Source organism: Gekko japonicus, unplaced genomic scaffold (assembly GCF_001447785.1).
Source record: "Gekko japonicus isolate JY-2015 unplaced genomic scaffold, Gekko_japonicus_V1.1 scaffold1056, whole genome shotgun sequence".
Lineage (NCBI taxonomy): Eukaryota > Metazoa > Chordata > Lepidosauria > Squamata > Gekkonidae > Gekko > Gekko japonicus.
The window spans coordinates 343,579-358,873 of record NW_015161431.1 but is presented as its reverse complement, the minus strand read 5'-3'; the positions used below and the strand labels follow the sequence as shown (position 1 = coordinate 358,873).

Below are 15,295 nucleotides of genomic sequence, written 5' to 3'. Positions count from 1 at the left end.
ACACATTGATTGGGTCAATATGTGTTCAAATCGGGAAAAAGAGATTGAGTTTCTAGACACTCTTAATGACTGTGCTATGGAACAGATGGTCACAGAACCTACCAGGGGAGAGGCGATCCTGGATTTGGTCCTACCTAACGCCCAAGTCCTGGTGAGAGATGTAAAAGTGATTGCACTGCTGGGGAACAGTGACCATAATGTTATTGAGTTCAACATTTGTATAAATAGGGAGTTGGCCAAAAAGACTGACACAAACACTTTTAACTTTAAAAGTGGTAACTTCTCTGATATGAGGGGACATGTGAGGAAGAAACTGAAAGGAAAAGTAGAAAGGGTCAAAACCATTAGGGAAGCTTGGAGACTATTTAAAACTACAATCCTAGAAGCTCAGAAAAAATATATACTGTGGGTTAGGAAAAGCACAAATAGGTACAGAAAAAGGCCTGCATGGTTAACAAACAAAGGCTATTTTACTTTTGGGGGGATTTAAATATCCCCCCTATATTTTTTCAACTTTTTAGATTTTTGTGCACACTTGGGGACTGCCCCAAGTGTGCAGGAAAATATCCCTGCCCCCAGGTGCCCCTGATGTGCGGATTTAGATATCTGCACGCAGGGGATGCCTTCGCTATTAGATATATAGATATGGTGCAGAAGTCCATCAGTGGCTATTAGCCACAAGGTACAGATAGGAACTCTCAGGCTGGGGCAAGTGATGCTCTGTATTCTTGGTGCTTTGGGGGGGGGGGCAACAGTGGGAGGGCTTCTAGTGTCCTGGCCCCACTGCTGGACCTCCTGATGGCACCTGGTATTTTTGGCCACTGTGTTGACAGAGTGTTGGACTGGATGGGCCACTGGCCTGATCCAACATTGGCTTCTCTTATGTTCTTAAGATCAAGGCTCCTAACAGCAGAATAGCTATTGTGAGCTGCTGACTGACAAAGTAGAAAAGAGAGGGAAGGAAAAAGAGATGGGTGTGTGTGGGGGAAACAAAAGTGGGTCTCATTATTGCACACTGGCACAAAATGTGGGTCTAGGATATTTAGAGGCAAGGTACTTGCTCGGTAAAATAGATTATTCTACAGGTAGTCAGAATTTTGAAGTTTATTGTAAAAATTTTCAAGCAATTTGGTCTCCTATTGTTAAATTTTTGTAAGATAAGGAAATTGTCTCCTCTAATATACATTATAAGGAGTTATTAAATTTTTAGACTGAAGGAATTATTTAGTAATGGATATACTTTGGATTTCTCTGTGTTGTACTTGACTATGAATAGAACTACTTTATCTTTGGTTGAGTTCTGTAGGATATGGTTGTATAGATATGGTGGAATTTTTAATAAATGTATTTTTTTAATGGAGGCAAGGTAGTTGTGGCAGATTAAATCATCTGTTTTTGAAAATACCTAAAGATTGTAGAAACAGAGATTTCAGATCAGGCGCGGAAGGGCGAGAGAGAGAGCGAAGCGAAATCTGCCAAGAGGGACTGCAGTAAAGAAGTTTCGCGGGTGGGCGTCGTTACATGTCTCTTAAGGGGGGGATACCGTTGCATGTCTCTTGTTTTTTGTGTTGTTGTTGTTTTTAACCAGAGGGGACAGCATTAAGCAGGCTGCCTGACGGAGTCACCCACCAGGTGCTGCCGCGCCGCCACTTCTGCTCAGTCCCCTCCCGCCGGCCCCTGCCGCGAAACGAGCCCCAGCTCTACCTGAGCCCTCCGAATCCCACCCACCGGTAACACAGCGGAGCGCGCGAGCCTCCTAAACTCCCGCCCCTGCGTTGACGAAGCTCAGGCAGCCTCCGCGACTTGCCTCGCCGTTCGCCAGTCAGGCAGGCTGGAGGACCGAGTCTCCTCTGCCCACAATGCACCGCGGCAGGCAGCCTTTGAAAAAGCGGCGCGGCTCCTTCAAGATGGCGGAGTTGGATCAGCTGCCTGACGAGAGTGAGTAGCGACCTGTGCCCCTTGGCTGTGCCCCGCTGCCAGTCCTTCTTATACTGCCGCGCCCAGGAGAGCGGCTCTGGGTACGGGACCTTCAAGCTGCTCCCTTTTCTTGGTCTAGTGCTGCGGTTGCGCTCGCTGCTTGCTCTGGAGCCTGCTGCTGTGGCTGTTGTTATGGGCTCCGGAGCAGAGCGGGGCCGAAGCCACAGTCTCCTTCCTCAGTCCCCAGCCCGGCCTAGCTCCGCTCTCCGGTGCGTTCCCCGACAGCTGGTCTCTTGAGCTCCCTCCTTGGGGAGACCGGCAGAGCGGGGCCGGAAGCCGCTGTTATGTAACCTCCGCCGCTTTTCCTCTCGGGGGTGAGGCGCGCCCTGCCTGTACCCCCAGACCTAGCGCAGGCCGGGCGATGTCACTGATGGGCTGGGAGTGCGGCACGCCTTTCAAGCCCGGCAGAGCAGCTTTGTGTTTTGTTCAAGGCCCTGGGTGGCACTGACATTGCACCTTTCCAGTGCAGAGAGACTGCAGGCAGTGCAGCATAAGCTCTGTCCCGTCTTGGGCATCCAGCTCCTGGGGGTTGACGTGACATTTGCCTTCTGTTTCCTGCCTACTGTAGTAAAAACAAAAGAAAAAATGCTGCTTAAGAAAGAGTTTTCTTATATGGATAAATAAATCTTTATTTCTAACTCTCTGGTCCCATGTAGCTAAAGAGCTACAAAAGACAGTTCCTTTTCCCCCTTTGACTTTCTCATGTATATGTAAAGTATTTTAATAAATATTAATATGTCTGAGTACAGAATCAAAGGACAGAACATGGTTTTGGGGATATTCACTTAGACAAAGGAATGTGCTTCCTGTTATGTGGCTTGGATTGGCATGTATGTTGCACCTGAAGAAACAGTAGTTGCATTATAAAGTGGTGCTGCCTGTATGGTTTATCTAGGCACTGTTTTGGAAGGGTAGCAAAAACTTGTGGGCACTCAATGAAATTGCTGAGCAGTCGGGTTAGAACGGATAAAAGGAAGTACTTTTTCACCCAAAGAGTGATTAACACAGGGAATTCACTGTCACAGGAGGTGATGGCAGCTACAAGCATGGATGGCTTCAAGAGGGAACTAGATAAACATATGGAGCAGAGGTCCATCAGTGGCTATTAGCCACAAGGTATAGATAGGAACTCTCGATTTGGGGCAAGTGATGCTCTGTATTCTTGGTGCTTGGGGGGGGGGGGCAACGGTGGCAGAGCTTCTAGTGTCCTGGCCCCACTGCTGGACTTCCTGATGGCACCTGGTATTTTTGGCCGCTGTGTGACAGAGTGTTGGACTAGATGGGCCATTGGCCTGATCCAGCTTTGGCTTCTCTTATGTTCTTATAGTTGCATATACATATTAACTTGCATGAGGACCACTGTGTTGTAGAGTCTAGGATTGGGGTGACCTAAATTCAAATTCTCATTCGCATGAAGTAAGCTTATAGTGTGATTCTATGCAGTTATTCCAGTCAGAGCCCACGGTGGTCCTAGAATGGAGTATGTTTGCATAGGATTGGACTGAGTTGCATATACATATTAACTTGCATGAGGACCACTGTGTTGTAGAGTCTAGGATTGAGGTGACGTAAATTCAAATTCTCATTCACATGAAGTAAGCTTATAGTGTGATTCTATGCAGAGTTATTCCAGTCAGAGCCCACGGTGGTCCTAGAATGGAGTATGTTTGCATAGGATTGCACTGAGAATGACTTGGGACTAGTTGAACTTTCTCTTTAATGTCTCACAGGGTGGTTGTGAGAATAAAATTGTAGAGGAGAGAATCTTAGGAAGGGGGAGATGTGTGTCTTAGACATCAGTAGCTTTGTATGTCAAAGGAGACTGCCCAGTAAATATTTATTTAGCAAAATTTAGAAGTTAATCCAAGGTACCCACAGCCTAGATTACTGGCTAGCCTGACCTCAAGATAATTTTCCTCCTGATCCATGTGAGAAAGAAGAGTCACCCATGGAAAATGCTTTTTTCAGAAGATTAGGGAAAATGGTTCTAGCCTACCTATTCCCACAGTGTGCTAGATTTTTTCATTTCCCCCCCCCCCATTGGTGAGCATTCCATCTTGTCAACCCCAACCTGCAGGGCTAAACACAGCTTTATCTCCTTATCTGCTGCTTGTGAAAATGAACATTTCCTCTGAATTCTTAGAGTATCTTTGGGGAGCTCTTTGATTCTTAGAAAGTTACCACTAAGACTGTCTTATCTTCCTGGCTGCCTTCTTTCAAGCAAATACACTTTTAGTACACAGATACCATCACGAAGCTATTTAGTCTATATCGCACATTACCATTTTAAAGAAAAATTCCTAGCATCCCTGGAGTTCAAAGAACTCCTGCTAGAACCCCCTAATTTATCTTAACTCACAGGTAATCTAGAAAGCCAGTATTGTATGGTTAGTATGTCAAACTAGGATCAAAGAGATCTCCATTCAAATTCTACTCTGCATGGAGGTTTTTATAGTGTTTGGACCAGCCTGTGGATTTCCACTTGTTCCACCTGTGACTACCAAAAAGTGAAATAAATTATGTAAAATAAACCAATATGCATGCAGCCTAATTTATTCAGTTTGTAGGATGCAAAGTAGTGCTTACAGAATATGTAAGTTTTAAAGCACAGAATCGATACAATACTCCTGTCTAGTATTTATCTGTGGTGCTACATTTTTGTATCAAATGTCGGCATCCTGTTTTTGAAGTTTTCCTCCAGCTCTCTTTGGGTAAATATTTGTCTACTACTTTTGCATTCTGACTCTAAAATTTTTTACTTAGAAATAATTCCCATTTAAATTTTATAAAGTAGTCTAGGAAAATAACCTAGTAGTCTGATCTTATATGTGTTGATTCTGTAGACAAGAACTATTGTACCACCACTTACAGCTGGGAAAACTAATTATGGCCTTTTCCTAAGCCAGTGTTTTTTGAACTCATGAATCAGGACACACAGGTGGATTGCAGAGTGCAATCTACTGTGTTGTTGTGAGCCCTAAGAGCCTTTTTTTCTCTCTGTTGCTCTCTTTCTCTTGGACTTGACTTGGGCTGTGGCTAGTTCTATTTTTATGCAATTTGAGCAGCAAATCTGTATGCTGTTGTTCTGTGCAATATAGTGTTTCACTGTTGGCACATTTAAGATGACCTCTCAAGTATTGTCAGTTGACCATGATCAAGTAGTCCACAAAGTCAAGAATGCCATTATGTAAGTAGAAGTTTATTGATATATTACTGTATGGTGTACTGTGTTAGTAAAACTCTCTCTCTCTCTGTGTGTGTGTGTGTGTGTGTGTGTGTGTGTGTGTGTGTGTGTGTGTGTGTGTGTGATCTTCTTGCCCCAGGCATCAGGAGAAAAGTTAGCAGTACGGCAAAGTTACTAACAACCTTGTATAACTGCAGGCTTCGAAACAGGAGCACAAGCAATCACCTGTGGTAAATGTCACTGCCTAGGCTAAACAACTGTGATTTCCTCTTGCTTGTTGCTGGAACCAAGAAATACCCCTTTCTTGTCATTTCGCTTCTGCCAAAGAATTGGTCAGATGCTAATTTGGTTTTATAATTAGTAAAGGTATCAAACCTATTGATGATTCAGTTGACTTTTTTGTAGTTCTAACAAAGTTAACATATTAAAAATTCTTGAAAATTATATTTGATTTTTGAGGCTAGATCTCTTCTTACCATTGTAATGCCCTGCCCTAGCCCTTACTCTGATCCTATCTACATAGAGTCTTGCGTAGGTGAGCCACAATTTTGGGTTGTTAGAGAATTTGTATGAAATCTGTTTCTTTTCATCTTAAAGCAGCTATGCTAGTATAACAAAATCTATTCAAATAAGCTTAGGTAAGCACAGGGAAGTAGTGTAGTTTTCTCTTTATATTCCTTATAAATCTACCAGTCACTTCCACATCTAAAGGAATATACTAAACTCCAGTTTACCTGCACCAACAATCCAAGAATATATTCACAAATCAATGTTTGTCATCAGAGTAGATTCATAACTTCTAGAAATATCACCAGATTCATCTCTTTCTTTTGTCAATGTAAGTAATTTCTTACTTTATGTATCCATTATGAGAACATCAATAGTGATGTAAAGCTTTTAAAGCATCTTCTTAAAGTGTCTTCTTTTGGCTACCATAGACTAGAAGACTTTGGAAAATTAGAGAGGGGAGAGAAGTTACAGCATAGTTTTGCCAGTTCTCACTTGTATATTGTGCATCTTCTGTTGTAAATTAGAGCAGCCTAATGTCTTGTCTCCACTACATTTTTTTCTTTGCAATTTTCTTTGCAATTATATCCTCTACCTTTCTGGCCTTACAAGAGCTGCCAAGGTGGCTTAATAGTATAATGTTTGTTACTCAGCCCGAATTGGTGCTGGTTGTGCAATACCAGAGCTGGGATGACTGATGAAGACATAACCACCTAAATACTTACTTTGGGGTTGGAGCAGTGGATGAAAAGTGGTTACATCTTTCATCCTCCACTATGCAAAACCTGATATCACTGTGTGTGTGGGGGGGTGTCCTCTAACGCTGCTTTAAAAACTGGACGATTGTGCTTGGTTTTGGAAACATGTTTGGCACAGCTGTATTAGTGACCTCACATTGGCTATATGTTTGCTGAAAGAAATATTTAGCCCATTGTAAACAGAAATTTTGCAAGGGCATCATCCTGTTCTTCCATTTTACTGAAAGCTTCTAAGCCTCCTATGAGGCTTGAAGGATATTGCAGGCATTAACTGCACTGATGCTATTTAATTTTGAATTGGACTATACTAAAAAACTAGACTGGCTGCATTGTTCTGTGCATAGGTAAAGGTAAAGGTTTCCCTTGCTCGAAAGCCATTCAAGTCCGACTCTAGGGTTGCGGTGCTCATCTCCATTTTCAAGCTGAAAAGCCAGTGCTGTCCAAAGACATTTCTGTGGTCATGTGGCCGGCGTTTCTAAACGCCGAGGCGCACAGAACACTGTTACCTTCCCACCAAAGCGGTACTTATTTATCTACTTGCAATTTCTTGCTTTCGAACTGCTAGGTTGGCAGGAGTTGGAATGAGAGACGGGAGCTCACTCCGTCATACAGCACTCGTGTCTCAAACTGCTGAACTACCGACCTTCCAGCCTGCAGTTCAGCGTCTTAACCACTTGAGCCTCCGCAGCTCCTGTTCTGTGCATACTTACTCAAAAATATATTCTATTGAATTCAAGTTTGCTTCCTAATAAATAACATCTGACAAGATGGACTGTACCCCACAAAATCATATGCCTTGATTTATCAGTCTTTAGGTGCAGCAGAACTCCGTATAGCTTTTGCTGCTATAAATTAATACAGCTCCCTTTCTTGTTATACGTATACTTGTTTCACTGTTGTGGCATCCCCTGAGAAGGTGTGGCTTTGTGAGGGCACTAATGTTTTTTTTTCTTAGAATACAGTGCTCCTTCATAGAATTCGTGATTTCTGGAATGAAACTTCTTGGTTGGGAGCCATAATAGTTAAACAAATTTAGTTCTGTGTTTATCTGGGACCCTCTTCCCAGATTGTGCTGTCTGCTCTGACTCCATAAATTTTATTTGGTGGCCATTTTAGGAGCTAGCAGGGCCATGCTTTGGAGAAGATGAGCCAAGGTTCTCCTTGGACCACATCACCACAGGGGTCAGGCACCCACCTAGATCTATCAATGTAATTTCATCAGCAAGGGCAAATCTTTTCAAGTACAAACTCTAATTACTGTTGCGCAACCAGGTGTGTTTGATTGCTTGACTGACTTTTTCTGAATGTCTCCTCCCAACCTGACTTAGGCATGGATGAAGCCTCCACTCTGCCAGCTCTTTTGTCCACTTTGCCTAGAGGCAATAACTTTTTGTTACCTTTCTGGAAACCCCCCATTCCTAACTCAGTCCAAATCAGGAAACTTGGACATCCTCATTCTGGACTCACCCTGAATTCCTGGATTTTACAATTCTCTGATATTATGTTGTGGCTGTCCTTATAACTTTCACTGTTCTGCCAGCCAAAATTATGCAGTCTCACTGCTCTGCTGGCTCAGAGGCTGTCCATTCCCCTCTTCTGAAACCAGCAAACCTCCTTACTATTTTCTTGGGACCTTTGGGAAGTCTGTCTATAGTCTTCTGCCCTGAATCTCTGGATTATCCAAATTACTCTACCCAGATCAGCAGACTGAGGATAGGTAAACTCCTTCTCTGTTCACTACCTTTCTCTTAAAAATTCTCCTTTCCCCTTCTTTAAATTCTACCTTCTCCCCATACACACTTCTCTTTGTGACCATTCTCTGGTGCAGAATTCCCACTCAGCCAGAGGTTTGGCTTTCTTTTAAATTTCTCTCTTCTCATGCAACTCTTCATATGTGTGTCTTTCTGAACAAAACAATTTCACTGTTCTTATGCTTGATTACCTTTTTGATTCCTGTACCCTTATATTCCCCTAAATAAACTCTAGACCTTGCTTTGAAAAAGATCTGGTTGTTTCATGGTTACTATAAGAAGAGGAGGAGGAGGAGGAGGTTGGATTTATACCCTGCCCTTCACTACCCAGAGGGAGTCTCAGAGCGATTTACAATCCCTCTGCCTCCCCATAACAGACACCCTGTGATATAGGTGGGGCTGAGAGAGCTCTCTAGAAAACTGCCCTTGAGAAAACAGCTCTGAAAGAACTTATGATTGACTCAAGGTCACACCAGCAGCTGCATGTGGAGAAGTGGGAATCAGACCCGGTTCTCCCAGATTAGAGTCTGTGCTCTTAACCACTACACCAAACTGGCTCTCATAGAGGGACTTAGAGTTTTGCTTGCCCACTATTCAGGTAAAGATTCCTAAATCACATGTTCTGCTCCCCCTTAATTGGTGAGTGTGTCAGTTGTCCAAGCTAGCCAGGCTGTGGAAGTGGGAAGAGCTTAATTCCGTCAAACTGGTACTGGTTCTGGACAGGTGTCGCAAATTCATGTTAAAGAGTCCACATGTATCATATACCTGAAAGGGAGTACGTGTGGTGACACTTACCCAGATCGATCTATCTATCATCATAGATATATTTTAACTGGTTCTAATGCAGAAAATTAAGTTGGCTATCTGAGACATCAACATTGCAATCTATGATTCTACTGTGAGACATTATAATTTGTACTGACTTTATGTTACTAATTGCAGGTTCATCAGCAAAAGCCCTAGTGAGCTTGAAAGGTAAGACATGTTTATTTCTTAGGTTGTAGCAGTCATTAAAGAAACAGTCACAAATGTGAATGAAATTTAATGACAGCTCGTTCTATAAGTGGGAAAGTAAGGTTAGCTGAATTACAATTTCTGTGGATGAAGTAGGCACCAACAGATTCAGAAGTAAGAAAAAAAGGAGCCTGTGTCTTGTGGCCATCATACTTGTGTATGATGCATAATAATTATGCATGCTTATTTCACAACATGCCTGCAATGAGACAGACACGCTTGTGTTTCTTAGACTTGTTGATTACATACAGTTTTCATATACAGAAATAGAGATATGAAAAATCAGAAAACAGATTTTTAAGGCAAAATAAAGTGCAAATGAAAGTTACTAAATCACCCCCACCCCACATCCAAGGCTCATCTCTCAGGTCCTTGTTTTTATTATCCGACCTCTGATATCAGCTGCAAATTCTGCTAGGAAAATAGTACTTCAGGGAAGGGGGGGGAGCTATAGGTATGTGAGTGATAGGTACAGAGAAGGTTTAGTTTCCCTTACCCATGAGCCATTTTGCTGTGAAAATTAAACATACCCCCATTCCCTGTTTTCCATGTGACTGTGGCAGACAAAAATATAGTATTAATATTGTGAAATCTTACTTTCTATTTTGTAATGGATTTTAGAATGATCGTTATTCTGCTTATTTCACATATGTGGAAACAATTGTATTTATGATGTGTGATTTGTTCATAACAGAGGGAAGTTTATCCAACACATGGAATGAAAAGTTCACTTCTCTGCAGAAAACACCCATTTGGAAAGGCAAGAATGCGGGAGCTGCAGTAGAAATGGTGAGGGATAACATTGACCTATACTGGTGGCTCCCTAAACCCATATTAGCTTTCATTTGGCCTTTTTACATGTTGAGATTCTGAGCTTATACTGCAGTTGCATTTTCAGAGTTATTTCTATAGTTCTAACATTGTCATCAAAGCTAAGACTGCAATCCTATGTGTGCTTTCTTCAGAGTAAACCCCACTGAACTCACTAATACTCAGTAAACATGCATAGCAGTAGGGTGAAAGGTCCTCTTATTCTTTGCCCTCAGATATACTATCTGTGCTTTTTTTCCACTGCTACAACTCTGGAATTATTTTTAAAAGCATATATTCCCCCTCAGTTATTTCATTATAAAAGCTCATATAGAACGATGATGATGATGATTTCTAAATCGTCCATCCCTGCTACCGTAGGGCTCTGGGCAATGTATAACAATGAATAAAAACATCACTATAAAAAAATAAAATACATTAATATCAGTAGGTAAATTGAAACTTCAGATGGCAAACTAAAAAATCCCCCCCCCCCTTTTCTGGACTGCCCAGCCACCTCATGGGCAGAGGAGGAGGGGGGACAAAATGAAAAATGATCTGGAGAGCATAAAAGGGTGCCAGCTAGAGTGGAAACTTGCTGTCCTTAAACAAAAGCCTAGCGGAACATCTTCACCTTACAGGCCCTGCAGAATTGCCTAAGATCCTGCAATGCCCTAGTGGTGTTCGGCAAAGAATTCCACCAAGTTGGGGCCAGAACTGAGAAAGCCCTGGCCCTGGTCGCAAACAGCCGGACATCTTTGGGGCCAGGGACCACCAGTAGATGGCTATCCAAAGAGCGTAACGCTCTCACAGGGACATACCAGAGGCTTTGGTCGTGCAGATACATTGGTCCCTGAAGGTCAACATTGGCCTTAAAGGTCAACACCAAAGCCTTGAACTTGGCTCAGAATTCTACTGAAAGCCAGTGCAGCTGGCACCACACAGGTTGTATGTGTGTCATCCATGACGTTCCCATCAAGACCCACACCGCCGCATTCTGGCTGAAGCTTCCAGATCAGCCTCAAGGATGAGCCAGCATAGAGCAACTCGCAGTAGTCTAGCCTGGAGGTGACCATTGCGTGGATTACTGTGGGTAAGTCAGGGCATGACAAGAAATAGGTCAGTTGCTGGACCTGGCTGAGATGAAAAACGCCAGCCTAGCAATATGTGTGACTTGGGCCTCCATAGTCAGGGAGGCATCCAAGATCACGCCCAAACTCTTGATGCACTGTGCCAGTGTCAATGGTGCCCCATCAAGAGCAGGAAATCTGCCCTAGCTGTGAAGCCCCCCCCCCACAGAACCTCCATCTTAGTAGGATTCAGTCTCAGTCTGCTCTTTTTTAACCACCCCACCGTGGCCCCAGACTCATGGCAATACTGACAACACCCAAGCCTGAAACGCCAAGCCAGCTGAGCAGAGGGACACATATAGATGTTAAACAACATCGGGGAGAGAGGTGCCCTCTGAAGGACCCCACATATTAAGGGATGCCTAGAGGACATGTTGCCTCCCTGTGCCACCCTCTGTCGACAACCATGGAGAAATGAGGCAAATCATTGGAGGGCCACCCCACAAATTCCCACATCAGTGAGGCAGTGGGTCAAAAGATCATAGTCAACCGTGTCGAATGCTGCTGTGAGATCTAACAACAGCAGCACCGACCCGTCACAATCCAGCTGTCTATGGAGGTTGTCTGTCAGGGCAACCAGCACTGTCTCCATCCTGTGGCTGGGGCAGAAGCTGGACTGGAATGCACCCAATTGCTTGATGCATCATTCAGGAAACTCTGGAGCTGCTTGGCTACTGCTATGTCAGTTACCTTGACCAGAAATAATAAATTCAAACTGGGCGGTAATTGGCAGGATCTGAAGCATCCAGAGCAAGAGCGTACAACCATGGCCTGCTTGAGACCCTCTGGATAGACCTGTTTTTCCAGGGACAGATTGACAGTGTCTATCAGCAGGCCCTGTATCCTCTCATAACCCGCTTTCACCAGCCATGAGGGACACAGATCTAGAAGGCACGTGGTTGGCCTGACAGCACCCAGGACAGGCACATAGCTACAGTGGGGCAGTTTAGGGCCCCACCCTTTTAATTAAAAGCCATGCCAGAAACCTTGGGGAATTTCACATTACCCAGTTTCACACGGTTTCAAGCCGGCAATCATCCGTTTTGAAGTGAACCGGTACAGGGCTGCCATTTCACACAGGGCTTGCCCCTACCTGAAATGAGCCGGATCAGAAGCGGTTTGGCATTTCAGACTTGCACCGTTTTGTTTTCCTGCCGTTTTCCTCCCGCGTGGGTGATTGTTTTTTTTTAAAGTTTGATTTATAGCGCTATAGCACTATAGCAGTATAACAAAACACTCCATGCATTCCAATGGGATTGATATAATGCTATTCCGATATACCGTTATAGCGCTATAACGCTATAAATCGACCGTTTTTTAAAAAAACAGCCGGAGATCGCCCGCGCGGGCGAAAAAAGGCGGGAAAAAAGCGTATCGGAACCGGGAGAGGGCACTGGAGACCACTTGGAAGTGGATGACAGGTAAAACGCTTCAGTCCCAGTTCCTAAACGGGACTGAAACGTTTGTGTATGAAATGGCAAATAGATTCTGGAAGGGAACCGGTTCTCAAACGGGTTCTGTCTGAAATGACAGACCAGAACCCGTTTGAGAACTGGTTCCCTTCCGGAATCTATCGCCTGTCTGAAATTCCCCCTTATTTTTGAGGAGACCCCTGCTGCCTGCTGCTGGTAGCAGCTAGGGTGAGAGGGCCACAGTTTGCCCTCAGGCTTCCCTCTCCCTCCCACTGTGGAATTTGGGAGGGGACATCATGGAACCTGGGAGAAGACAGCTCTGAGGACATTTAAATGCCTTTTGCGTTCCCCTAATTTACATGTTTCCCAAAGGCTCATAGGAATGCTTTTGAAAGACTCACCATGACCTAGGTGGTACACAGCAGGACTGGGCTAGCGGAAAGGGATGTTTTGAAGATGTATTAAAGGTACCACTCTTGAGTGCCCTTTTAAGCTTTCTTGCCCTGTTGAAAGGGACTTAAAAGGCATTTAAATGCTTCTGAAGGCAATTAAATGTCCTCTGAGCTGTTTTTTCCTAGGCAACTGATGCACTTGCTGCCCTGTCCCTTGAAAAGAAGGGCTAGAAACAGGTTTGGACTCTCCTCCTTTAAAGACAGGCATTCAGATTAATTTAGTTAACTAGTCTGACTTGGGATCCTGGAGGGTTGCTTTTTTTGCCATCTTCTGGGCATGGAGCAGGAGTCACTGGGGGTGGGGGGTAGTTGTGAATTTCCTACATTGTGCAGGGAGTTGGACTAGATGACCTTGGAGGTCCCTTCCAACTCCGTGATTCTGTCAATAGGCTTAAACAGGAGTAATTCTGCTTGAGATTGCACTATTATATGGGTATAAAAAGAATTGCCAAGCTTATTACCATATGTGATGGTTATCATTTGAACTGTTATCACACTGTCTTTTCTTTCATAGCTTCTTTAGTCACGATCAGGGCACGGCCATAGCCAGGAGGATTTCTGTAAGCAATTTTAGCAATTGTTAGCCACTTTCAGTGGTACATATAGCTTAAATGAATCCCCCACATTAATAATTTTAACAGCATGGGAAAGATTCTAAAGTTGTACATTTTAAATATACTGAAATTCATGAAGAAGAGCTTTTCACATGGTCTTTGGATCCACTTTGCTGCATTGAGTAATTTGTTCTACTGAATTTTGTCTTAGCTGCTGTGAGATCCTCTTAGAAATTAAGAAGTTCAGAAGATGTGGGCCCCTAATACAACTTCCCTGAATCTCTGAATGTAGTCTGTGGCCTATTCAAGAACATTTTCTCCAGTGCTTTGTTTTGTCCTCTGAGCAACATATTCCATGGAGAAGCAGAAACTGTAAAAATATATATACTTCTGATGCTGGGGAGAGTGGCCTTAGTGTTCTATTACATTACTAGAAATAAGGCCTGTTGTGGAAATAAATACAACGAGCTCTAGAAAGAGGCTCTGGGTGGGTGCCTTGGGCATTCAGCATCAATTGGCAACAATGGTTCCCCATGAGGAAATGGCTGGTTTGGAGTCTAAAGTCTATGGCATTTTACCTGTCTTGGAGGTAGCAACTCTATCTCCTTCTCAGCCAGCCATCAACATACCATTATCTATCCCTCTTCAGCTTTCCATTTCCCCCACACACACACCTGGAGCCTCTACCTAGAAAAAGTACAGTCTTTCTCCTCCTCAGTGGGGTCCCGAGCAGGAGGGGAAGTGTCCTCAGCAGGGTATAATGATTCAGAGTCCACCCTGCAAAGCAGCGATTTTCTCCAGGGGAACTGATCTCTGCCGTCTGGAGAGCAGTTTTAATTCTCAGTGATCTCCAGCTCTCACCTGGAGAATGGCAGCAGTGATTCCCCAGGAGGAAATGGCTGGTTTGGAGGGTGGAGTCTATGGCATTGTACCTGTCTGAGGTTCCACTCCTCCTCAAACCCCACCATCTCCAGGGTCCACCCCTCAAATCTCCAGGAATTCCCCAGTCCAGAGATGGCAACTCTATTTCCTTCCCAGCCAACCATCAACATACCATTATCTGCCCATCTGACTTCAGGTTTCCATCTCTTCCCCCTCCCTGTAGCCTCTACCTAGGAAAAGTACAGTCTTTCTCCACAGTGGTGACCAAAGCAGCTCAATCAGCTTCCACAGGAAGATCCTGGGTCTGGAAGACACTGTTCTGAAGCACTAACTGCTACATCACAATGGCTGTTGTTGTTGTTTTTTTGGGGGGGGCAACTCAGCAGGGCGTAATGACACAGAGCCCACCATTTTCTCCAGGGGAACTGATCTCTGCCATCTGGAGAGCACTTGTAATTCTGAGTGATCTCCAGCCCTCACCTGGAGATTGGCAAAAATGATCCACGAGAAGGAAATGGCTGGTTTGGAGCATGGAGTCTGTAGCATTGTACCTGTCTGAGGTCCCACCCCTCCACAAACCCCACCCTCTCCAGGTTCCACCCCTCAAATCTCCAGGAATTTTCCAACCTGGAGTTGGCAACCTTATCTCCTTCCCAGCCAACCATCAACCTACTGCTATCTGCCCCTGATCTCTACTGTTTGGAGAGCAGTTTTAATTCTGAGTGATCTTCAGCCCTCACCTGGAGATTGTAGCCAAAAAAAACCCAGCTCATAGACTGTTACACTGTGTATAACTCTGGAGTAAAAATTACTCTCCCAATAAAATAGTTTATACAAGGCGTACAAAAATTATTTAGTTTGTGG

General features: G+C 44.0%; 1 protein-coding gene across 1 annotated transcript in view; it reads left to right on the top strand.

Annotated features, from left to right (window-relative positions):
- The first annotated feature begins 1,859 nt into the window (after nt 1–1,859).
- The window catches only part of LIN9 (lin-9 DREAM MuvB core complex component), a 36,651-nt gene continuing 23,215 nt past the window's right edge, over nt 1,860–15,295 (top strand). The window contains exons 1-3 of the mRNA XM_015428973.1: nt 1,860–1,938; nt 9,120–9,152; nt 9,886–9,980. Of these exons, the coding sequence (XP_015284459.1) occupies nt 1,860–1,938; nt 9,120–9,152; nt 9,886–9,980 (207 nt within the window). The remainder of the gene's footprint in view (nt 1,939–9,119; nt 9,153–9,885; nt 9,981–15,295) is intronic.